The sequence below is a fragment of the Oryctolagus cuniculus genome, chromosome 2 (assembly GCF_964237555.1).
Source record: "Oryctolagus cuniculus chromosome 2, mOryCun1.1, whole genome shotgun sequence".
NCBI lineage: Eukaryota > Metazoa > Chordata > Mammalia > Lagomorpha > Leporidae > Oryctolagus > Oryctolagus cuniculus.
In genome coordinates this window covers 122395472-122421783 of record NC_091433.1, presented here as the reverse complement: position 1 = coordinate 122421783, position 26312 = coordinate 122395472, and the positions used below count along the sequence as shown (strand labels likewise).

Sequence of the window (26312 nt, the reverse complement as noted above, 5' to 3'; positions counted from 1 at the left end):
TTCCTTTATTCACTCCTGCCTCCTCCCCTGTCATTCTCCAAAGCAGGAGAAGAGGCATAGGAGCTGTGAAATCATGTGAGCATTTTCCTGTTTGTGTAGAAAACCTATTTTCTTGCCTTCAGAGACACACGATGCAGAAACATAGGAACATACACAGAGTTAAGAACACAGCTTTCCGTGGCCACCATGTGCTGTTATGTTACCTGATTTCAATTCCTCTCTTCAATGATTATTCATTAGATTTACATGAACTTCAGATCTTCCAAAGACATGATGTTTAGTCATGGGTGGGAGAGAGTTGTGTTAAACAATGCTGAGTAATTCTCTCTTTTTCTCCTTGACGTATTGGAAGAAGAAGAATGAAGGAAAAAAAAAAGTCTTGGGGATAGGAATTTAAACTACAATTTCCAATATCCATATTTCTGTGGTTCTAACCTTTGCCACAAAGCCTTTGCTTCTGGAAGCTTTCTCTGTGAGCACACTGACCTGGCCCTTTAATGCACCAGGCTAGAGCAGGTTCTAGCACTGGATTCCTGTAGTCTTTCTATGAGGAAGCTAAGTTAACAAAATCCACAGAGCCTCCCTTCAATTGCCACAACTTGGGAGATTTATTTTTTTTTCCCCAAAGAAGAGGTATGTTGCCTTCTGGAGGAGTTTTCTTTAGTCGAGTTCAATGATAGACATGAGATATCCTGGAGAAAACCTTGTCCCTGCAATGCCTGTCCTTTAAGTGCTATTTTGTGTAGAATGGCAACCCCAAATGCTTTGACCAAATCTCAAACCCCCTCCTCAAAGTCATCAAACAAATCACTTGTGTCTCCATGGGTATTATTTGCATATAGTCTATGTCACAATGCCATGTTTTAATTATAAACAAAAGATGAAGTTTCCTGGTTAGGAATAAGCTGGGTGTGGTGTGTGTATGTGTGTGTGTGTGTGTATGTGTGTGTGTGTAATACCCTCTCTCCTGAGCCTAAGCATCTTAAAGACATTTGGGAACTGCTTCTCATGAAAGAGCCTTTTAAAAGCATATTTTCCAGACACATTGGTTTCCCCATAGATGGAAGAGGAACCTACCACCAATCCTTAGTTTAAGTAAACCTGGTGATGCCCGTCTGCATTTCAAAAAGCTGATTTTGCCTCTTTAGGTTGGAGGCATTTGCAGTTTGGGAGGGATGCTAGGGTGTGTGTGTGTGTGTGTGTGTCCGCATCCCTCTTTATGCTATTTTGACTTTGCTCTTAAAAGAGAGAAATAAAAAAGGAAAGAGAGATGCCAGTCTTTAGTATCAGTTAGAGGAGTGAGAGAAAGACTTCTGGACGTAGGCAACATTGGTTCAGTTTCACCATCTGCCATCCATGACAGTTTATTTCAATCACACATTTGCTTAAATTGTTAGCTGGTGGAAGACCCCTCCCTCCAATGCACACACCGTTCCCGCACCCACCAACTGCCACTACCCCCACTTCTCAATTTAGCTCAATTAAAAAAAATGCTGAACTCTAAATGACAAACCTGAAAATCTCTGAGGGGTAAAAAGGGACAGTCATTAATCCTGACACAGAAAAAAGTTTAAATTAAAAAAAAAAAAAACCCACAGGGAGAAGCAAGCATTACACAAAGGGGCAATCTGAGAAGAGGCAGCTTTTCAGTCCTGGGTTCTCAAATTATTCCCATCCCAGTAATGTGCAAACACAGGCTCACGGATGCTCTTCTCCCTCCCCACTCTATCCCCATCGCGGCTGTATCCTGTCTGTCCCTAAAGTCCCTTGCTACAAGCCCCTACCGCGTAGGCATTCTTCCTGAGGCTGGAGGACTTTCCCCTTTCCCTATAGTGACTAGGAGTGTGCCTGGGAGCCTAAGTTTGCTGCAGTGGTAACAGTGAGCTCCCAGAAATGCAGCTTTCAGCACAGAACATTAGGGGTCCTCCTCCTTCCCCTCAACCAGACCCAGGAGAGCAGGAACTAAGGGGCTCTCTTTAATACCCGAGGGTGTGATTAGCCAAAAGGCTAAGCCTGGCGAAACACAGGCATAGGGCAATTATATGAACAAGTGGCATTGGGAGGTGAGATTTGTGAGTTGATTTGAAAGATGGTTACATTAAGAGCAGAAATGGTTCTTGTTCCTAGGAAAAACGGCCTGGCACTGCCTTTTAAAAAGCCATTTGCAATGATCTCTGCCATAAAGGCTGAGCAACTTGCCCAGTTAGTCCTCAGTTCCACCTTCCCTTCCCTCAAAGTGCTTAGATTGCACTTCCCTCCCCCACCACCTAAAGCATCTTACTGGTTTTTTTTCTTTCTTTCAGTACTTACTCATGGGGTAGGGGGGCAAATTAACCTAAATCATTACACTGATCAGCTTCATTTGCCCTTCTTGAAATTTCAAACTGAATCTACTTTGCCCCTGGATTTCTGAAAATTTTCCTTGGTCACTGGACAACCTCCATCCCTCACTCCCCACTCCACCCCCCACCCCAAGGAAATTAACTGTTGCTTCTCTTGTAACACAGGTAGCAATTCATTTAGGTTACACCAGTCTGTAAAAACTGTAAATGCTATTTTATTTTAAACATTTTAGTTTACAAAAAAAAATCAATGATTGGTACCTTTTTACACTCTCAGATTCCTGAATATGGACAGATCTTCAAAGGGAGGAAGGAGTTCTCATATGAAATTTAAGATAGACTGTCCTGAAGGTTGTGGGATGGGGTTTTTGTTGTGTTTTATTTCGTTTTTGTTTTTAAGACACAATAAAGCTAAAATGTCAAGTCTCTGGGAGAGATCCCCTCACAGTTTCAGTCAAGGAGCAAATCAGAGCGCAGACAAGGAGACCCCAGCCCGGTGCCCGCCGGCCCGCGCGGCGCCCAGGCGTATTTGGTAGCGCGTGGGTTGGCAGCCACTGGGATGATCACACCTCGCATTCCCTGGCGGGCTGCTGGTGGCAGGTACAGGAGCCGTACTCGTTGATGATCACCAGGGCTCCCTCAATGTGGTTCGGTTTGTAATCAACGTAGTATTCCTGGGCAGACATGGCAGCCATCTGATGCATGGTCTGTTTCTGCTTTTGCTTCCTGCGCTGCGTGACAAAGCACTGTCTGAGCTGCCTGAGGCTGGCTGGGAAACACTTCCAGGACACGTAGAGCACCAGGACCACGATAAGGAAGGAGAAGATGAGGGCCATGGTGCCGGTGACCACCTTGTGGATCTGTACTGCGTTCTCGGCGTGCTCGCCGGCTCCTGGGAGAGCCACGGTGGCCGGCTCAGGCGTGCCATCGCGCTGCCCTTCCTCGCCATCAGCCAGCGTGGTAGCTGGGCTGCCAGGGGGCCCCAGGTCGCTGCGGTTGGTGACCGCCGACAGCAGGTGGCCGCTGGTGGGCTCTGCCCCCTCCTCGCACAAGTGGAAGGCGTAGACGGCATCCAGGACGTCCTCGCCCTGTGCGTACTCCGGGCTGGCGCACTGCAAGTTGCCATCATAACGCCCCTGGAAGTTGCTGAGCCACGAGGCCAGGGCGCACACGTTGCGCCCGCAGTCCCACAGATTCCCGGCCAGGGTGATGCTAGTCAGCGACTTCCAGGAGTTGAGGATGCGGGGCTCGACGTAGGTGAGGCGGTTGGAGTCCAGCTGCAGGGACTGCAGGTGCGGCACGGTCTCGAACACATGGGGTTCCATGTACTCGATCTCGTTGCCCGACAGGTCCATTTTCTCCAGGTTCCAGACCCAGTCCAGCGAGCTGACGACAATGGCCACCTTGTTCCGCCTCAGGCAGAGCGAGTGCAGGGAGATGAGGCGCGGGAAGTGGGCGAAGTTCACCTTGACCAAATCGTTGTGCTCCAGGTGCAGCTCGGTGAGCTTAAACAAGCCGGCGAAAGAGTTGCGCGCCAGGCTCTTGAGCTGATTGTATCCGATGTCGAGAAACTTGAGGCTGCGGCAGTCCTGGAAGATGCGCACGGGCACGAACTGGATGGCGTTGGACCGCATGTGCAGCGTGGTCAGCTTCCGCAGCCCGTGGAAGAGGTCGGGCGCGAGCGCCTGCAGCTTGTTGTAGGAGAGGTCCACGCTGCGCAGGTTGGGCATGGGCCGGAAGGTGGTGTTGGCCAGCTGGGTGATCTGGTTGGAACTCAGCGTGAGTTCCTTAACTCGGCGCAGTTTCTGAAAGGCGTCCCCCTGCACCGAGCAGATGTGATTGTGATCCAGATAGAGCCACGTGAGCTGCATTAACCCCGTGAACTGGCCGGCGCGCAGCTCCGAGAGGCTGTTGTAGCGCAGGGACAAGCCCAGCAGGCCGGACAGGTTGTGGGGCGCCTCGGTGAGGTTGAGCGCCTCGCAGTACAGCAGCCGCCCCTCGCAACGGCACAGCTGCGGGCACCCGCTGGGGGCGGCGGGCAGCATCTGAAAGCAGGCCCCCAGCAGACACAAGACCACCCCCGAGGGCCTCCTCAGCAGCCAGTATAGACAGAGACCGAGCAGCAGGAAATCCATTAGCGAGAATCTTTCCAGAGAGACTGGAGACTGTCCATTGGAAGCGCTCGGTCAGAAATCTACATCGTATTTTATTCCGAGGGAGGGGGAGCGGGGGAGGGGGAGAAAAGGGCAAAAATCAAATAAATGTATGGAAATAAAGAAGGAACCCCCCTCCCCAAAACCTCACGTTCACCTCTACGCATGCAGAAAGCTGGCAGCATGGAAAGTTCACAGCCACAGAAAGATCAAAGAGATGGGGATTTGGTCCATGTTAGATGCTGCAGCAAAGAAAAGGGAGGAAAAAAAAAATCTTCGGGAAAGAATTTAATTAAAAAGTGTCTTACCCACCCTTTTCCAGAGAGTGACAACCTCCATTCAGCTGCTCCCTTTGTGTGCGGGCTAATTATATGCAGGGCGACAGAAGACCCCTCTGTGCTTCCGAGGCAGCCCCGGTCCGCGGCCGGCGGATCTGGCAGGCGCACAATGTCTCACTTTGCTGCTCGGCTCCGGGCTGCAAGGGCGGCCGGCGAGGCGGGGAGGCGACTTCCAGGACCCGCAAGTTTCCCAACTACGTGCTGGAGCCCGGGCTGCGCCTTCCTGCCGCCGTCCTTTCCCTCCGCAGTTCGGACTGTGACGCGGTGGGGGAGAAAACCTCCAAAGTCGGGGCTCGCGACTCCCCGGGATTTGACAGTCTGGTTAATGTCCGTCATTGGAAAGGACCAGTGACCGGCGCCACCTTTCACTCCGCTGAGACCGCCGGCCATTCGCGCCCCGGGCAGCTGCGGAGAACGGGCTCGCTCATGCTTTGCGGGCGGCGGCGGCGGCGGCGGCGGCGGCGGCGCAGGGAGCGGCGAGCGGCGCCCGGCTCCTTCCTCCGCCAGGCAGTGTGCGGCGCGAGCCTGCACAGGCACCTACTGCTCACTGAGTGTCGTAAGCTGCTCGCGATTGTGCGTCTCCCCGAGCACCTCAGACATGGGCAGATTGAAAAGGGGTGGGCATAAAACCAACATTTTACCGAACCACTAAAGTAATATATGTTCTTTGATGAAATGGAAAACACTTGCAGCTTTTTTGTCTATATTTCAAAAGAAAAAAAAAAACAACGGGAGGAGGGAGTGAAGAGAGGGGTAAGCATCATTACTGACAAGATATTTCCAAGTGGGAAACTGAAATATTTCACGCTCTCCCCCTTCCCTTTTGGGGATACGTATTTCCCACCCCACCCCACCCCCCTTTAAAGCTGTCTGTGCCTTAAGAAATACGTGGGAGTCTGTAGAGAAATCAACATTTGGTCCTTTGCTTTAGAGGGCGATTCCAGAGGAGACAGAGGAAGGCAGTGATTTGGGGCTTGGCAGTGATTCCCCCCACCCCACTCCCCCCCTTGTGAGCCCTGGAGTTCTGCGGTCAGCCAGCCCTTTTTGGTGGTGGGTGGGGAGGGGGAGATGCTCTCCAGTTCCACCCCCATTTTGGGAAGCCATCCCAGTCCTGGTGGTGTGAGATCCAGTGTGGCAGAAACGTGTGTCTGTGTACAGGGAGGCTTGCCGGAGCTTCTCCCTAGGTATCCATGGTGCAGAGCGAGGATTAATCAGGATTCTGTTGCCTAACGTGGGGAGGGTTAACCCTGGCATGTGTTGTTCAGAGTCATTACCAGGCCCTGCAGTCTGTCCCACTCCAGAAGAGTGTGCTAGAGAATGTGCAGCGAGGAGGTCGCATAAACCATTAGGAGGCCTGCCCCTGGCTGAGCACACACCCCTAATTCAGCCTTGTGTTGCTCTAAGTGGGAAGAGAAGCCTTTGCCTGGTGCTTTCTTTTCAGTTGCTGGCGGATGGAAGTCCTGGCGGTGAGCTCTCCCTGTAGTTCTAGCTAGTCCAGAGGGCATCTGCCTTGCTCATGTCAGGGACCTGTTGGCCATCTGCTAATAAATAAATAAATAATAAATATGCTCAAAGATGGCTGAATAAGCCTGCTGGAAAGGAATGTGGGCGAGCCTCCTCTCCGGACCAGGATGCCCAAGGAGGTGGTGGGAGAGGGGCAGATGTGCAGCTCCAGCTCCTCCCTTTGAATTCCTTTCATTTCTTCCCAGAAGAAATGCAAAGGAAATGGGCTTTATCTGCTGGGGTCCTCACCTTGATAGGAACAGGATAGATTACCAGGGCTCCCAAGTTGGATGGCCTGGTTAAGGAACTGGGGTGGCTTTTAAAATGCAAACTGAAGAGACGGACCAGGGGAATCAAAGTCTGCAGACTTGAGGTACTTTTCAGGAAAAGTCATGTGAACAGAGGCATGAATCATTCCATTTTGTATTCATCTGAGCTTTGCCCTGGTCATTCATCTCTGAGATGCATCATTTAATTGGAATGAACACAAATCTGAAATGGCCTAGACATCACATGCTGTCTTAGGAGTTAGAAGAGACATTAGAAAATCAACCCACTCGATTTTGCAAATGACAAAACCGAGGCCGAGAGACATCAGGGGTTTATCCAAGGTTGTACATGTAGCTTGAGACTGACAGAGATGGTGCCTTCGTTGTTGCCTCTGCGAAGTGACACCCATCCTTTGCCATTCTCGATGATCACCCCTCCTTCACTGTGGCCTCCTGCCTGACTGTGCACTGGGTTACTAACAGATTTTGCCCTGGCACCCCTGATGTGCTGCAGAACACTTTAATGACAAACAACTTCACCATCAGGTGGTTTTGCTTCTTGCCAAGACAGTTATCATGGACAGCAGAGGAGCTGATGGAGCCACAAACTCCAAAGGGTTGGGGCTGGGGAGGGGAGTGGAGAGAAAGGCAGACATAGGCAGGGGTGCACAGTGGCCAGCCATTCAGCAAGTACAGGGAGTACAAGCCACCCAATCCCCATGGCTGCTAAGAAGAAAATCCTCCTAAGGCAGGCGGCTTGGCAAAGTGGCGACAGAGGCTGCCAAATGGGCAGGCAAAAAGAGGTCCTACTTTGGATGTCACTTGATTTGTAGAGCTGGTAAGAGAGGCAGCAAAGAGTTGAGTGTTGGCAAGGAAGAAAGAGAATCACATTAAATTCACTGCATTTGTATGTGAGTTTTCTTCTAAGTATGCTACTCAAAACTGAAATGATGCTTCTAGGCTGTAATTAAGAAATATATATATATATATATATATATATATAGTATTGCTTTTTACATTATTATCCTGTGAATCATTTCATCTATATGATATCGTTAAGTAAGCCTTTCCCACCTCTAATACGACAAGTTACATCTTTTCTACAGTTTTAAACCCCTTGGCAGAACCGTATACATTAACAGATTGAAATGAGCTTTATTGAAATTTAGCTATTCTAAGTCATCTAAGTTGCAGAATCTCAATTTATTATGTATTTAAAGCATACCAGCACTGATTAAATCAATGCAAATTAGGTTAAAGAAGAACAACACGAATCAAGTGTTTCAGCAAAGTTCAGTTGAGAAACGACAACTTTTGAGTCACCACGGCAAGATTATATGGCTGTTTTTCACGAGTTTTAATTTCATGCTTCTAACTGTCCAACACACCAAAAAAGGGAAAAAAAGGGACAAAACTCACCTGAAGTTTTCTCTTTCCTTCTGTTTCTTCTCTCCTGTGTCTTTACCTATCGTCAAAGAATATCTGATTGACCAGGTTGCAATGTGACTATGATGTATACCAGATCCATCTCTTCTTCTGGGCGCACCATGGATTTCTGCTCGCACATGTTTCCTTATTCAGTATTGGATATCTGATGAGAGATACTTTACATGCTTTGAAAGCATCCTTGACATTTCCTGTGTTTGGATGGGGACAGAGCTTGAGCTTGGTTCTTGCTGAACCACAATAGCAGTAGTTCTAGCAGGTGGGTGTCAAGAATACTATCCCAAGCTGTCATGCCAACATGCAATTGGGAACTGAGAATGGACCTCAAACCTGGCATCAGAAAGGAAAAGAATCATGAAAATGAAGATTCAGCAAGGAGGAAGGAATTCTGGGGCATACAAGGTATGGCTCTAATTACCAAAACACAATCTGGAACCAAGGGAAGATCAAAGAGGCAAGCTCAGGGAGCAAGCTTGGTGTAGTGAGAAAGGCCAGAAGTATAGTTTGGTGGAGGGAGTGTTGATTAATTCCTTCTCTCTTCAACTTCGTAAATTAAATTAACTTTGATCTAAGAAGCCCTCCTCCTTTTCCTTGGTGCTTTGTGTTGTGATAAGCATTGGGGTAGGGAGGGGTGTCACATGCTATGTCATTACCTCGCCTGTTTTCTCACAACTGACTGCCACCTGTGATTTGTTCATTTTGGTGAAAATAGTTCATGGATGAAGAGGGGCAAGTACAAAAAGTCTGAATTGAACCTGCATTCTGGGGACTGGCTTTCTATTAGTAGTCTTTGTCAATGTTCAAGGAAAGAGAAATTTGAGCAGTGATTTTAATGTTCTGTCATCACCAGCACCAGCTTGGACCTTGATCTTTATGCTGTTTTCTTTAATTTTCAGTAGCAGTGAACCATGGCTTTTCTTTAAAAGGAAACGTTTGGAGGAATTGGGGGAGGGTGGGAGTCACAATCTTAAAAGGAGAGAATTCACTCTGTTGTTTCCGTGGGCACATACCATAAAGCTGGCATTTTACAGAGGGCCTGGAGACACGCGTGTGGAGTCTATGGGTGAAGACTGGAGACTGCTCCCAGGAGATAGCTGAAGAGAAAGAAATCAGACCCGAGAGACCACTCGTCTCATCAAACTGTATGCTCCTCTTAAAACAAGGCTGTATAATGGAGAGCAGTATGAAAGTTCATGCCATACCCAGTGAACAATGTGAGTAATGGCTGGAAATAAACCAGAGATGCAAGGTCCAGAGCCTGTCCCATCACTGTGGGTCCTTCTCCACAGATTTTCTCTACTGGCGGGCTCTGATCACAGCTTACTAGGCTTAACCATTGTTTTCTGCCCTCTTCATCTTTGCTTATTTCATTCTAACAGTCCTTCCAGGTCCATGCCACATCTTCTCTGTGACTTCTTAAAGAACCCCCAGCCCCCTTCCCAGTAGGAAGCGATCCCTCATTTTTTCTGAGCTCATTTGCACTTTACCAATCTTATAATTTCTAAGTATAGTATTGTAGAACTGAGAGGGACAGTATGTATTTGGGAGATGAGAAGTGAGAAAAAAATCTCAGTTGGGATGCTACCTTTGTCCCTGTGACCCTACACAAGTCACCCCTTTGTCAGTGAAATGCAGCTCAGAATAGCTATCTTAATGGTAGCTTGGGTGAATTAAATCAGGCTGTATTTTAGAGTCTTATGACTGGGACTAGCAACCTCAAAGGTCCTTAGAAATGCAGAATCCACCAACTCAAATCTGCATTTAACCTTGAGTCCTAGGTAATTCATTAAATTTTTAGAAGCATTCTGTGGCAGTATTCCCAAATTCTAACCTGAAATGTGAAGGTACTTCCAAAAGTTCAAGAAAAACATGGAATTAAAGATAAGCTTATTTTGGTACAAAAAATGCTGAAATCCATGAGTATTTTTTCACAAGTATGCATTTTCTGTGAACTTTTAGAAAAACCCTCATGTGCATGGATTTCAATTTTTTTCATCAAAGAAAACTTATAATTCTATTTTCAGCAAACTTTGAAAGTATGCTTGTACTTCTATACTTCAAAAATGGTGCTCAGCAATCAGTGGTTCTCTAGTTTTATAAATGAACAACTAAAGGGATGAAAATGTCAAGTAAATGCCCACTTTTGATAGCAGAGTTGAGCTTAAAAAAAGGTGATGTTCTGAATCATGTCTTCTCTCTCCTATTAGATTTTAAGTACATAGAATGCAAGGTCTGCATCTATTAAAGCTCCTAGCACTTAGCAGCGATCTTAATAAAATTTGATTTGCAATCAGTACACCAGGTGTAGAGTCCTCATAGGTGCTAGCTTTACTTTTGGCTGGCATCTCTCTGTATTATACTAGGAGATGATGATCTGACATCTGGCATAAGACTTTTCTTCCTTTTGTCTTTTCTTTATTTTTCCTTTTTCTTTCTTTCATCTTCCTTTCTTCCTTCTTCCTCTCTTTCTGTCTCCTTCTCTCTCAAGTAAATAAATGGCATTTAAAAAGAACAAAGTCTTTCAAAATACAATGCCAGATCATTTTCTTGAAAGCCTGTACATGTTTCAAACCCAGTCATCCTTTTGCTGCCTTCTCTTTTCCTTGAGAAACCCCACTACTCCAAAGTGAAAACACCAGTTTGATTCCTCTCCTTCATCTGGCGTGAAACTTTCATCTTATCTCACTGAAATCTCTGCCATAGTCTGTTCTTCATGCTGTGGAACCGCCATCTTTTCTCCTCATCCATTTCCTCACTGCATCCTGGGTAGGCAGCTCCCACTTCAGAACGACCATTAGGCTATGGTGCCTGCAAGTTTCCTCTGGTTGTACATGAGCATTTAAATTTCTGTGTGTTATTTAGTATGGCAAGCCATAGTGTTTCCACAAAGGTGTTAACGCCTGAAAATGGTTTAATCCAGGGTTATTTAAATGTTCTGTGAAGGTAGGAGTATTCCAATATGTTAGTAAAGTACACGGTATTCTGTTTTGTTCTTTGTGACTCACAATATTCTATTTATCTCCATCATAAGAAATCTTGTTTTTTTGTGGTTACACTGACTTACAAAGAGTCTTCACAAAGTTCATGGAAAATGCATATTATGAAATAACTCTACATGGATTTCAATTTTTTTGTCCCCAAAGAAATTTCTCTTTTAATACCATTTTCCATAAACTCTTTGAAGCATCTTCATATTTGGAATATCTATTAACACTAAACCAATGTGTCAGGACAGTTTTGGAAATACACTCACATATTTAATTGCGGTTCATAGTTGGACTTGATTTTAATTGGCTATCTCCATACCAGGAAGAGTTTCTAAGTTTCAATTTTTTAAGCACTATAGCAAAACATTGATGAAAGAACTATTAATTTGTTTATTTATTTATGTCAGGTCTCCAGAAATTATAGGGCTAACTAGACAAGTACTTTTGAAGTACTTTGCATTAGCAAATATAGCTTCCTCATCCTACTCACAAATAACAGAACCAAATTAATTCTGCAGTAACTCCTGTCTGCGGTCTACTTTGACACTTAATTATCTTGTTTTGTAGAATTTTCCAGATGTTGCTGATATTGTCATAATAAAATGAAAGTTGCTAAGACATAACTATTATTTTCCTGCTTTTCAGATCCTCTAATATCTACCTCCAAAGGTAGAAGATGATCAGATATAGCAGACCATATATAGAGAAAGCATAGGAATTGTCACATAGCACTGGTAAACATGCCTCCTCTTAGCGAGGTCTGCAAAGGTATGGGTTCATAGAGATTCTTGTTGAATTGAGTTTTGTAGCTGGTTGAATGTTTGCCTAATCAATAGCCTATGAAATCTGAAATAAATATAAAAAGCTTCTATATTTCAATGACATATAAGCACACCATATTAACACAGAAAGATACAAATTTTTGGAGTTGAAGGCACACAGATTAATGCCATTTATATGAGCCCTCCTTCTGTAGGTCTCTCTGGTGTCAGATATCCCCTATCATCCATAAGCAGTGAGTCTTCTGTGGTAAATTACCCTGATCAGTTTGATTCCTTTATCTTTTTACCCAAACTGTGTCCCATTCTCAGGGACCATTTTTTAATTTCCCATAAGCACCTTGAGACCATCTTTTAATTGTTTTAGCATACACTTTTAGTTGATGTTGTTGTTTTGGTTAGTTATCTTTAAGTCAGTTGGAGGTTTAGCTGATGAGATGTAGACTTGGATTAAAAAAATGGCCCCCGCCCTCAGTAGTCTTGGATGTGGCGTGGAGGTGAAGAGTAACAAAGCAACAGCACCCATGCTGTGGCAGAGTTGTAAGCTAGGGCTGAAGTTGAATAGAGGTCTTCTGCTGTTTGAGCAGAGCCAGGCAGAGGAGTTGTGAGCAAAAGAGGAGTTGGCCAGATGGAGGAAGATACTCCAGTTAGTAGACAAAGTGTGTGGACAAACTATGAGTTCTTCTGAAATGCATTGGGTGCCTGGAGCATGGGAAAGAAGTAGAGGGGCATGAAGAGAAGTGAGACCAGAACGTTAGTTTAGAGCCAGAATGTGAAGACTTGCAACCTGGTATATGGTTTGTAAAGTGAGCCGTTCTGTGAGATATTGTCTGGGGCTCGATATATTCACATTAGAAATGTTTAAGACATGGGGCCGGCATTGTAGCTTGGCGGGTAAAGGTGCTGCCTGTGATACCGGTTTCCTATATGGATGGTGGTTTGGGTCCTGGTGGCTCCATTTATGATCCAGCTCCCTGCTAATGGCCTGGAAAAAGCAAATGAAGGTGGCTCAAGTGTTTGGGCCCCTGCCACCCACATGGAAGACCCAGAAGAAATTCCTGGCCCCTGGCTTCAGCCTGGCTGTTGCAGCCATCTATGGTGTGAAACAGCAGATGGAAGATCTCTATCTGTCCCTCCCTCTTTCTCTCTGTAATTCTGACTTTCAAAATAAATAAATAATTTTTTTAAAAAAGAAGTGTTCAAGACACATCAGCAGTAGTTCTGCATCAAGGTTGGCAATCATTTGAATGGCACTTTTTCTAAGAAATAATTTAAGGTGCTTTCAATAGAATGGCTTGCTGTAGGGTGGAAGGGAGGCAAAGAAGAGTAAGATGTGAAAGGGAACTCTAATATTGGGAGCAAAGAGTTAGCAACTGAAGGTCTGCACGGGTGTGACAGCTGGACATCCAGATCATGGAGATTCTGGAATGTACTCAGGAGTCACAGTTGTGACAGTCGATGCACATCCCCAGAGAGGAAGGTTCGAATGTGGCTGATGCACAATCTAAAACCCTTTGTAGTCCAATAAGGTAATGTGGATACCAGCTGGGTGTTAGAGAATGGCAGGGTCCCCATTACCTATATCCTGTGTGGTGTGATTAAAGACATTCAAATGCTATTTAAAACCCTGTTCCATTTGTAAGAAGTGATACTGGAGAGCCTTTTTCAAATGTGATGATTCTCAATGAGGAAGAATAGAAGAGGGTAGAAGAGGTAGATCACTTCAACAGGAGGAACAGTTTAATATATTTCAGAAACATTGCCCCAGTCCATAAAAAGCAGCCTTTAATATATATAGGCATGGCTGTGGGACCAGCATTAATATGGATTGACAAAGAAAAAGTATGACTGAGAGGTTTTGAGAGGATACCCAAATGGTCAAGGATGACCAGCAATGGACAAGGATCCCTAACAATGCGTATACTGACAAAGGAAGCATCTAGCGCACTGCTGTGTGTCTGAGGGCTCTATGTCAATGACTGGCTGAAGTGTAGCCTTCCCAAAAAAGGTGTTTAATTGGCCACTAATATCTGTAAGATTATTAGGCCTTACATTATCTTCTTAAACATGAAACAAAATGATGAACAGAATATATCCTTTAGAAAGAAATAATACTACATATTTATTTTACCAGAAGATTCTCAGATATCAATAACTCAATAAAAATAATATTTGAAATTTATGACTATATTGGGGAGAAAAATATTCTGCAATTTACAAGCTGTGTGACTTAGACAAGCATTTTAGCTTCTAAGCAGAAGTAGTCAACACAGAGGCAAATGTTTCTCAGAATAATTAACATGTCTCTTTGGAACTGGGTTCTAGTCTCAGTCTCCTGGCTTCGGCCTGGCCCAGCCCAGGCATTTGGGGATGGAAAAATCTCTCTTTGTTTGACGCTCTCACTCTTTCTCTCCCTTTCAAGTAAATAAGCAAAATGGTGTTTAAAACAGTATGTTCTTTTAAAAAATGTATTCAACATAGTAAAACAAGGGGAAAATAAATTTATTACAAAAATAGAAATAGTTCAAATGTTATGACAATAACTACTTCTGTCAGTTTTATCATATAGTAGCATAATTATACTATATATTTTCTTTTTTAATGTTTTATTTATTCATTTGTAAGTTAGAGTTACAGAGAGAAAGAAAGAGAGAGAGAGAGAGAGAGAAAGAGAAAGAGAGAAAGAGAAAGAGAAAAAGAAAGAGAACGAGAACGAGTTATCTTCCATCTACTGGTTCACTCCCCTGATGGCTACAATGACCAAGGTTGGGCCAAACTGAAGTCAGGAGCAGGCACTTCTTCCAGGTCTCCCATTTGAGTTTCAGAGGCCCAAACACTTGGGCCATCCCCTGCTGCCTTTCCCAAGCCATCAACAGAGAGCTAGATTGGAAGTGCAGCAACCTGGACTCAAACCAGTGCTGGTATAGGATGTTTTACTCACTGTACCACAACAGTGACCCCCACTTATACCATATACATTGAAGACAAGTAAGAAAAATAACTAAATCAGCATGTGCTTAAACTCTTAACTGTTCCTGCTTTAGAAGCCAAGTAAAATAATGAACAGTAACAACAAAAACTTCCCAATTGTGGTTATGGAAACAACATTAACTTTAACAAGTATATGTTAGTGGAGGGCATCTTCTGTATGGCCAGAATTCTGACCTGCTTTGATTGCTCAGGTGTTGACCATCAGCTGGGGAATTAGCTGAGATCCTGGATGGCTTCACTCACTGGGATGGCAGTTGGCAGGCTGGAGGCTGGGGCCTGCCTGCCTGACGCCATAGGCTGAGGCATCTCACATGTCTTCCATGTGGCATCTCCCCCTGTGGCAGGCTACCTTGGGTGCAATTGTGTGGTGATTACAGGCTTCTAAGAGCAGGAAGAGAGAAGTCCCAGGGTACGCGCACTTTTCAAGTCTCACCATCTGGCAAATTGCTGTTGTCTGTTGACCAAGGCTAGCCCCATGGTCAGCTTGACTCACAGAGTGGAGAAACAGGCTCCATCCTTAATAAGCAGGACAGAACTTATAGTCATTTTTACAGATTCAATACAGCCATAGTGACAATGTCACTATAACTGCAAATATGAAATGCTTATTTCTCAAGCCCTCACCTATAAACACCAAGAACCAGAGGCATAGGCATCACCCACAGCTTGTTAGAAATGCAGAATTTCAGACTCCGCTCAAGACATATTGAATCAGAATCTACATTTTTACAAGATCCCCAGGTGATTCATAAACCCAATAAGGTTTTAGAAGCACTGTAGCTTTTTGCTATTCCTTAGAATTCCCTTTCCTAGGTTTGCTATGTTCTCCTGTTGAGTGATAGATCTTTGATTTTTAAAGGTGCCAGAACTGTTTCTTTCTGCACAATTGAAACAGAACAAACACAGGTTTAAGCAGTAAAACAGGTTGCTTCACAGCATGAATAGCTGGAAAAAAAGGATATAACATTTTTCTGCTCAATTGTCCTTTGCCTATAAAAATAGCAATTTAAAATTAAAATAACAGTACATAAATATTAAAAAATATTTTATATTTAACTAAGAAGCACCGTTCAAATGTAGAGCAATTTAAAGAAGTAGAAATAGTTGTGCACCTGCTTACCGAAACTGATCTTTTATATTCTGAAATCATTTTGTAGTTGGACCTTTGTTTTTTGAAAGTTGAGAGAATGACTTTCTGGTTTTTAGTCCATAATTTAAATATGTCTAGAATGTGAACAGTCCCTGGATACTCTTTACAATTTTATACAAGTAATACGAAGGGGTCATCACAATCTTCACAGAAAATGTATATAGAGAAAAACTGTGCATAGATTTCAAAAAAATTGCTCCAAAACAAATTTGCTTTTAATTTCAGTTTTCTGAAGTGTGTATTGTGGTGCAGCAGGTTAAGTGCCACTTGAGATACCTGTGTCTCATATCACAGTGCCTGGTTTGAGTGCTGGCTACTCTGATTCCAATCCAGCTTCCTACTGATGTACACCCTGGGAGAGCAAGTGATGGCTCAAACACTTGGGTCTCTGTCACACACATGGGAGAACAGATAGAGTTTGGGACTCTTGACTTCGACCTGGCTATTGTGTGCATTTGGAGAATAAACAAGTGGGTGAAAGATTCCTTCTCTTAAGTAAAAACAAATAAATAAACCTAAAAAATTCTGTTTTCCAAGAACTTCTTGGAGTCTCCTTGTAAGATCACCAGAATTTCTTATGTATGTAGCATGTGCAGACCACTGGTTGAAACTTGTAGGAAATACAAATATACTCCAGTTTAGTGCCTTCCTTTCCAATTAAATTCCAGAAGTGAGGAGAAATTTGGAATGGGGAGGCCAAGCTGTCAACAATGCAAGTGCATTTCAGCAGGTTGAATAGTAATCAGTGACATATAAAACACATGTAATGGGGCTGGCACTGTGGCATAGCAGGTTAAGTATCTGCCTGCAACACCAGCATCCCTTATGGGTGCCGGTTCAAGTCCCAATTCTACCACTTCCCATCCAGCTCCCTGCTAATGTGCCTGGGAAAGCAGCAGAGGATGATCCAAGTACTTGGACCCGTGAACCGACATGGGAGACCTGAATGTAGCTCCTGCTTCCTGGTTTCGACCGGGCCCAGACCTGGCCATTGCAGCCATTTGGGGAGTGAACCAACACATGGAACATTTGTCTCTCTCTCCTCTGTCTCTGCAACTCTGGCTTTCAAATAAATAAATAAATCCTTTTAAAAATTTTTAAAAATTCACATATAGTTTTTCTCAACTTCTACCTTTCTTTCAAGTGAAAAACACTAATTACAACTTCTTATTCCCTTCTCAACATTGCCTTTCTCCTGAAGGCTGAATGAGAGAGAGAGAGAGAGAGAAAGAAGGAGAGAGAGAGAGAGAGAGAGAGAGAGAGAAGAAACTTTACATTAAAGCCTAATGCTGTCATTCTGTGTGAATTTTATTTGGGTTGTTGTCTTCTTGGAAAAACACAGCTTCTTCTTTGAAAGAATAACTCATGTGATTTTAACTGTACATACTTTGAGGTCCCATTCTTCTCAGTCAGCCAGCCAATCAATAGTTAACAGATATCTTTTGAGCACTGAATATATGCAGGCATATTCTAGGTCTGGAGATACAGAGGTGAAGAAGACTCAGTATTCTGATAGGATAATTTTAGATACTAGTGATGCTAGGTAAAACTAAAACAAAACTATGTGAAAGGCAAAAATTGATGGAGGGGTGTTGCTTTATGTAAGGTTAGGCAAGGCATCCCTGAGGAAGTGTCAAGTATGTTGCATCCTGAATGATGAGGATGGGGAAGCCATTACAAGTTCCATGAGATGTGCATTCCAGGTAGTGGGTATAGCATGTGCCAAGGCCCAGGAGATCCAACTGAGTCAACGTTCAAGAGGTTGTAGAATGACCAGCAAGCTGGAACAAACAAGATGGGGTTGAAGAGATGGGAAGGATTCTGATATGCTTCCTTAAAGATATGCTTCCTTAAAGAATCTATCCACCCTTTTATAAATCTTTACTTCATAATACTCACCAACTACTTTATCAATTCCACCAAAACTATAGAGTGAGTGCTCTATCTCGGGCACTAAATTAAAGCACTTTAATGTGTTAATCCCATATTTTCCTCAAAATTTTTGGGAGATTCTACAATTTCCCCAATGTACACAGTAAAATCAAGACATAGAACATCTAAGTGACTTGCCTTATCACAGCTGGTATTTATATAATATGTTTTTATCTATATACCCTAGACCTTTTAATGGGTCATCTTAAGGAAACTCTGTATCAGTCAGCCTTTTGTCCCTATAAAAGCCAAATGATGCTTCTAACAGTTTATCTTTGCCCCAGAGTTCATTCAGCATATAATCTAGCAAGAGAGAAGATGAGGCAATTCAAATTCTGCTCCTGGAATCCTGCTTCTCTTGGCCAACGTGCTGCTGTATTTTGCTATTTGTGTAGAAACAGAACAATCAAAGACCACACACATTCAGAAATTTTGTTTTTTATTTTGGAACTTGGATTCATTAGCAGATTCTTCAAACTCTCCCTGTACTTGCAACACCAATCTAAACATAACTCAGTGAAGGAAGGGAGTTGGTGATGACTGGCTTCATGATGTTGAATGGCAGTGGCCAAACCTGTCATCTGCTATTTCCTTGTCAGTGTCTTTTGCTTCACACTGGTAATTTTTTTTATATCCCTATAAGTAAATAATGCCCATTTAAACATTCTTTGGACTTAAGGACTTCACATTTTTCCCTCTGATTCTAACATCCATTAAGTTCCATCTCCTTTGTTATGGCTTCCTTTTCACCCCAGACTACCCATTTGTACACAAATACATATATCCATCCATATATATATACCTGTCCAATCAATGATCATTTAGTGGATATATGTTTGGTTGAATATTTTATAGCTAATGATTAAAATAAGGTGGGATGTTAGAGATTCATTTTCTATGCTTGAGGAACTGCTGTCAAAGGGAGATTAACATCTATTTTTAAAGAAAGATATTGTTATTTATTTGAAAGACAGAGTTAGAGAGAGGAAGAGGGCAAGACAGAGAGATCTTTCATCCACTAGTTTACTCCCTGAATGGCTGCAATGGCTGGAGCTAGACTGATCCACAGAAGGAGCCAGGAGCTTCTTCTAGGTCTCCCACATAGATGCAGGGGCCCAAATACTTGGGCCATCTTCTGCTGCCTTCCCAGGCACATTAACAGGGAATTGGATCAGAAGTGGAGCATCCAGTACTCAAACTGGTATCTATTTGGGATGCTGGAGCCACAGGTGGTAGTTTACCCAGTATGCCACAGTGCTGGCCCCGAGGTTAACATCTTTTATCAAACTTATCAGAAATGAGAGCCTGACCTGATTGCAGACCCATCTATTTAAATGGCCATCTTAGATTCTTTTGACCATATATCCAAGACAATCATGTTCAAACAGTGATCACCCTCTATGGGTAAGCACTGATTTTATGAACATTTCTCTAAAAGCACTTATCTCCTGTGCTTAATTTCAATACAATTGATGTCTGAAGGGTATCTTGCAGTTTGGAATATTTAATGGAAGTCAACCATTTGCTTTCTGTATAATTATCCAATAAGGACTGGTGGGTACCAACTGATTTACTAAACTCATTCTTGTTGTTGTTTCAATAATTGTTCAACAAAGTGATGCTGGCATGTAATCAAACTGGCCAAATCCCTTCAAACTCAAACCATTTGTTTGATTACATAACATGGTGAACAATACATCTCTTCTGTAGTTGTGCACATTGCAAAGGCTTCAGAATTCTTTTTGAGATCCAAGAATACCACTCAGGATATTATTCAACCAGTGTGGACAGCAAAGTACTGTTTTTGCTTTGATGGTTTTCCTCTTTCAAAATCCCTAAGGGATGAAAAAAAAAGCAATTCTATGTGATTTCAATGATGTGGATATATTAAGACTGTTCCTGGGTCTCCAATCTCAAAATTCCTCACTATCCTCTAAAACAGTATCCTAACTGGCAAAAGAATTCTTGTTTATAGAGTAAACTAGATGACGTTTATCACACACCTAACTATAATGGTGCCAGGAGGGTTAAATGGAGACATATTCAAAAGTCCTTCAGAAATCTGACATTCTGTGTAAAGACAGTAACAGCTCTTCAGCTAGAACCTTCTGCAGCAGTGAGCGTGCCACTTCCTGTAGGCTGCTGTTGAGAAATGAGGCAAGGTTTTTCATCCAGTTTGGGAACTGATAAGACAGGAATTGCATGTTATGAAGTAATAATCAGAGTGTCAAAGAATGATATTTTTCTCATTCTGATGTTTCATAAGTACCTTAATCTTGGAGATTATTTTTCATCCATTAAATATTTTTAAGCAACTTAAAGATTTGTTGAGTTAACTAACAGGGCGTATGTTTCTTCATCCATAAAGTGATATTAATGTTCTTGCCTTATGGCACAACTTTAAGGAAAATTAACATAAGATGATACATACACAGTTGGTTTTAAAGTTGCATCCTACAGTTCTAAGATATTTTTATTGTTTTTGTCAGTTCTGTAAGGCCTATTCCTAAAATCATAGACCTGCATTTAGCATTGCCATTTGTCCTTCCCTTTGGCCAAATGACTACATTTCTCAGCAAAGTGGGGATCTGTATTGGAAGCAAACTGTAGGGGTTTTTCTACCTCCATTTTTTCTCTTCTGACTCCAGCAACCCTTGTGCTTAACTCTAGGCTTTCATCATAGTTTGCCTTCTCAGATGTATGATGTATTCAGTCAGTTGCTTGTCTAACAGAGGGGTGAAATGACAAACAGAACGTCTGAAATCACCCACAGATGATTGACAAGTGGAGGGCTAGCTGCCTGTTTTATTTCCTGGTCACTATTGAGTGTGGTGTGAAGAGCGATGACATTAAACTATCATTCGACTAGGGGTGGTCATTTGGCATAGTGGTTAAGATGCTGTTTATGGTGCTTGCATCCCATATTGGAGTTACAAGGTGTGTGCTCCAGCTCCAATGCTGATTCCAACTTCCTGCTAATGCATACCCAGGGAGGCAGCAGGTGACGGCTCAAGTAGTTGGGTTCCTATTACTTGTATAGGAGACCCTGATTGCCGTGTTTCCACACTTTATTCCATTAAGGATGTGATGTCTTTGAGTGGTGCAGAGGGGAAGAATAACTTTAGGGATTCCCCTTCCACGAAGTTATTCCTCCAGAAAGCACTCATGATCAATATTCATTCACTCAAATATTTATTGATTTTCTTTTCTAAAGTATTAGATGGTACAGATGGATGGATATAAAGGTAAATGTAACATGATAGATTGTCTCACGTAAAAAAAACTGTCAAAAAGAAACAATGTAAAAAAAGTGTACAACATGGAAGAAATTGGTAAACTACCAAATAACTATTGACAATATATAGAGTAAATGTAAGACCTGGGGTGGGGGGAAGAAGTTCAAAGAAGTTTGGAGATTTAATTGACAAGTTTTGGAGATCTCACTTATGAAGAAGTAGGCCCCAAGAGAACGGAGGTATTAATATAGTTCTCAGGAGTGACAGGTGGCGAGGAGTTTCTGGACCAAACATCTGTGGTAGGAATGGAAATTTGCCCAGGGTACTTCTACTGGACCAAGCACACAGAGATGAAGTGAGCTAATTGTGCTTAAAGCAGTGATTCGTCTTGAGTGTGTTATTTCTTTATTGAACAACATATTTCAAAATATTTCGTGATGTATAATGAATCCACAGAATGTACAAAACTGAACTACAACCAGAGATCATTGTGGAATTAAACCTTTTTTTAAGCCTGTGATGTGGGCTTTGGAAAAAACAAACATGCCTTTCTAATATATCCGAAGTCTGTATATTCTAATCAGCTAATTGTGGCAAAGAAATTGTTTTTGTGCCTGAGTGTGGGTTCTGTTGAAAGATAAAATGCTGTGTCACCAGTGGTGGGAAATATTCATGTAAATTTAGTCTTTACTGTGACTGTATTTAATCAATACCTTATTTCCGCTAACACGTTTTGCGAGACTGACTCTGGCTTGGTAGGTAATCTAAAATGTAAGGAAAGCTATCGCCTTTCTGAAGGTGCTCTGTATTTTTTTAAGGTGTATTAGCCTTCAGAAAAGATTGTATATTCCTCTTGTGGAAGAAACAACAGAACAAAACATCTCTTACATGTGGGCGTATTTTTTAAAATGAGATTTGACACATTCCTGGTATGTGGCGAATTACACAGAACCACTTTATCAGAACACTTAGCTCATTTTCCATCTTTCTAGAGAGCAAGTTAATTACCATCTGATAAGCATGCTTTCATTCTCTTTTTCCACTCTACTACCAGGCTTTTCATTAGTTGGAACTACTAAATCTAACTCAGTATAGGTCATTGTCAATACAGTGTCAGGTGATTAAAACTTAAGTAATAGAGTGGCTTCCCCAAGCCCTTCGTTTCCTGTGGTGTGCATGAATGGAACGTGTGTTCTGCAACCGGAGCGAGATGGTGCCTTGCGCAGCTCGCGCCCTGCGCGGTGCCACTTCCCTGGAAGCCAGAGAGCCTATTTACCATTGTCATAGTAACACACAACTCGGGCCCACGTAGATTTAATCCCGGGAGGCAATTGTTCCCTTGCCTGGGCGGCTGCGCTCCCCACGTAGCTGCCTGCCGCCCCCGGGTTCCCGCAGCTCCCGGACAGCGCTCCCGCGGCGGGGGTAGCAGAGCCCCACGCACCAACCTGGCCCCAGCTCAGACGCGCGGCACAGCCGCTGCGGGCGTTACCAGGGTGATTGGCAATGCCTGCCAGGAGAGAGGGGTGCTGGCGTTGCCTTGTCCGTATTCTGAAACGGAGCTACTTGCGCTAGTTCTTCAGCGCGGAAGAGAGATTCTCTTATCCCTGGGTGCCACTTGAGAGTCAAATTCCAAAACCAGCCAAGGCCCCCTTGCAACCTGTGCATTCCAGGCACGCTGCGGGGTGGTCCCACAGATGCTCCGCCTCTGGGGTGTACCCAGGGTGGGTGCAGGCACCAGCCTTGTCACCGCCCACTGGTCACTTCCTCCCTCTGTTCTTTCAAGTATGCGCTGTTGTTCCTGAATGGCACCTCACCCAGGCCATCACCTGTGAGAACATTTGATGTGTTTTGTTTTGTCCTTCTCCTCCTCCTCCTCCACTCCGCCTCCTTCTCCTCCTCCCCCCCTCCTTTTTTTTTTTTTTTTTTTTTTTTTTACTTTTTATTTATTTAAAAGGTGCAGTTACAGAGAGGGAGGGGAGGCAGAGGAAGAGATAGAGAAGTCTTCCTTCCTCTAGTTCACTCCCTAGATGGCCTCAGTGGCCTAAAGCCGGGAGCCAGGAGCTTCTTTCAGGTCTGTCCACAGGGTGCAGGGACCCAGGCACTGGGGCATCTTCTGCTGTTTTCCCAAGCGCATTAGCAGGGAGCTGGACTGGAAGTGGAGCAGCCAGGACTGGAACCCGTGACCTTATGGGAAGCCCCTACCTGCTGCTCCACAATGCCAGTCCCCTTTTCTTGCCTTTCTACACTTTCCTCATCCTGACCCTGTCTGTTTCTCTCTCTCCCTCCCTTCCTCCTACCTTCTTTCTTCTCCATCCCTCAGCCCCCACTTCCCTTTACTGAATGTGTGTGTGTGTGTGCATGTAGCTTACCACCTCAGATTTCAGGTAAGGTTGCAAAGGTTCTCACACCCACATGGATTTCCAAGACAGGTTCTTCCCGTCATAGCTCAGAGGACCCTTAGGTGTGGGAGAAAGAAGAGGTTGATTCCCCTCCCCCCCAAACTCTGCTAATTTCGTGAGATTTCCTTTTTGTGTGTGTGCTCAGGATGAAAAATAAGTCAGATTACTCTCGGCTAGCATTGGAGACACTCCAATTTGCGTAATGTTCAGCAACCTCTTTTTGTACCAGCTTCCCTTGAAGATGTGATTAAAGATCACCCTCCAGTAAAAAGAAAAGCATGTTAAATGGGCTTGCATCAGAAGAGAAGACACCAAGCCCCCATTGCCCTTGTTCAGGCTGCAGTTTTATACAAGGATGCATTTTTGAGCGTGAACACCATGGGTTGTTAGGGATTTGCCTGTTCCAAGGTTTCAGTTAAAGCTGTATAACACATGGGTGCAAAGACCATGGAAACCGCTCTCCAAATAGTGAATGGCTTTGGAGGAGGCGTCTGAGGTGCTCCCTGCATTCCTCATGGCTGCCCCTTGCTGCCATTTGCAGCCCGAGACCTTGTTGTGCATCTCAGTTACGGTCATAGGGGTGTCAAGGACAAGCTGCCTACATGCTGACCTCATCTTCTCAGTCTTCATGTGAATTTGAGGTCAAGGGCTGCAGTCCCCATGACCTCTAACTGTCTCGAGGTTAAGCGTCTACTTGAAGTAATAATTAACTTAAAGATTCCATGTGCTACCCAGACAGCACATTAGCAACTTTAAAAATGTTTTTGATTAAAAAGCTTTGACGTATAAAATTGTACATATTTATAGGATACCACGCGATGCTTTGTTGCATTTGGACATTATGTAATGTCCAGTTAGGGTAAAGATATTTATATTTTCAAGCATTTAGCATTTCTGTACAGTGAGAATATCCCCAAATCCTATCTTTTGGTTTTTCTTAATAGATATATCTACAGTATATTAACAGTATCTATCCCCACTCTACAATGCAGTAGAGCCTCAGAACTTCTTACTACTATCTAGCTATCACCTAAAAAAGCATTCTATGCACAAAGATTTTGGTGGCTTAGGAGTTGAGAGAAGCTAGAAAAAAATGGTGTGAATTCTTGCAGGTAGGGGAAACTGATTTACATGAAGAGCTTAAAGTCACTTTCCAGAATAGCTGGAATAAAGCTCTTCTTTCTGAGCATGGCATAGATTTCACGTTATCTGGATGTTGCTCGCATCTTGCCAGTTACTGTCCCTCTTCGTGATTTTAGCCCAGCGCTACTCCTTCCTTAGACTTGGCCCCTTTCATACTAATCTGTTTTATGGGTGCCCTTCCCTCCATCTTTACATAGCTGTCTCCTTTGTATCACTCAAGCTTCAATGGAGAAGTCACTTCCTCAGAGAAGTCTTCCCTAAGACCTTAGATCATAATCATATCATCTGTCACAGTGCTCTACTGTGGCAAATATATACTGCATATGATTTTCCTGTGTATATATGCTCCTCCCCACTAAAACTGAGGGAGGATTCAAAAAGTTCATGGAAAATTCACATTATCTTTTAATTCCATTTTCCACAAACTTTTTCCACATAAGCATCATGTGAGCAAGGGCTCTTAACTCTTCCAATCCACTTAAAAGAGTGCAAGGCATCAAACATGCATTCATTAAATGATTGTCAAATAAATAAATGAATGAAAAGCTATCTATGTCACTTGTCAAGAGAGGTTTTCTGGTATTAAATTCCAGTGTTTCCAGAGGAGGGAAGAATCACTCCAGGCTGGAGAGGAATAGAATAGTTTCGAGAGGAGGAGACGCTTGACACAGATAAGGAAGAATTTTCCAATTAAATGATGTCACTCATTTTGGCACGACACCAATTGTTCAAGTAGAGGTGAATCTCTTAATCTCAGTTTCCGTTTCTTATCTTGGTGGTTACTGGCTGTTCTACCTGTCTTTGTTTTCTATTTTTCTTGATCAGGGAGCCTTGGTATGCTGTTTGCTGCCACCAAAACAGCATTTTAAATACTGGCTCTTTCTCTACAATATGAGAAGGGGGAAAACATTTTTCCCTTCATTGGGAAAGAAGATGGTTATGGCTGATTAATCAGGCCATTAGATACAGTTTTGCTGCATTCAGTAGAAGCAATGATGAGGAATAGAGCTTGAATATTCATGTTATAAGTGCTACATGAGTTTGGAATGCTTATAGATTCATAGCATGTGAGAGCTAAAAAGGACCTTAGAGATCAGACTCTGCAGCCCATCCTCCATAGCATTTACAATTTCACAGCTTAAGACAGCAAGACCCAAAGTTCTAAAATGATTGTCTTGTGGTTTCGTTGCTGGCTGGTGAGCAAACTGAGAAGAGCTAGCCTACCCTTCTGACTCCCAGTCCAGTGCTCTTTATATTGAGCCCTAGTGAATTGCATGCATTTGGTCATGTTATATAAGCAGAGAGAAAATATGGAAGCAATGAGTAGGTGTACTTGTAGGAATAACCCCATCCTCAATTTCAGAGTTGCAGTGGTGAAAGTGATCAATACATGTTTAAGGAGCACACTGGCATTTAGAAGGGCATAGAGCAATATTCATTCACCTTTCCTTCCAAGAATATGTGGGGTGCAAGGTGGGGGAGGAGGATACCATTGTTTGACTTCCCACACATATTTTGTGCGTTATCCAAAAAATTGACATGCTGAGCTAAAAGCACACATTTACAAATTTTTATCCTGTAACTGGCAAGTACAAGTTCAGAGATTTAATATTTTGACTAATGAGTTAAGCTTTGCTCTGGCAG

General features: G+C 43.3%; 2 protein-coding genes across 8 annotated transcripts in view; one reads left to right on the top strand and one right to left on the bottom strand.

Annotated features, from left to right (window-relative positions):
- CTNNA2 (catenin alpha 2) overlaps positions 1-26312 on the top strand; it is a 1267385-nt gene that overhangs the window by 878644 nt on the left and 362429 nt on the right. Inside the window, exon 1 of one of the 7 annotated variants that reach the window (XM_070069687.1) lies at positions 4867-5406. The exons of 5 other annotated variants lie outside the window; for them this stretch is intronic. In XM_070069687.1, the coding sequence (XP_069925788.1) occupies positions 4867-5406 (540 nt within the window). Of the gene's footprint in view, positions 1-4866; positions 5407-26312 lie in introns of those variants that run through there. One more of the 7 variants, XM_070069688.1, reaches the window with a different exon arrangement.
- Positions 2540-4477, bottom strand: LRRTM1 (leucine rich repeat transmembrane neuronal 1). The gene has a single exon (XM_017340461.3). It carries the CDS (start codon positions 4475-4477, stop codon positions 2906-2908), a length of 1572 nt encoding a protein of 523 aa, XP_017195950.2. The 3' UTR covers positions 2540-2905.

Bases quoted from the DNA above. Each gene is read 5' to 3' on its own strand.
- LRRTM1 (XM_017340461.3), bottom strand. From the start codon at position 4,477: ATGGATTTCCTGCTGCTCGGTCTCTGTCTATACTGGCTGCTGAGGAGG.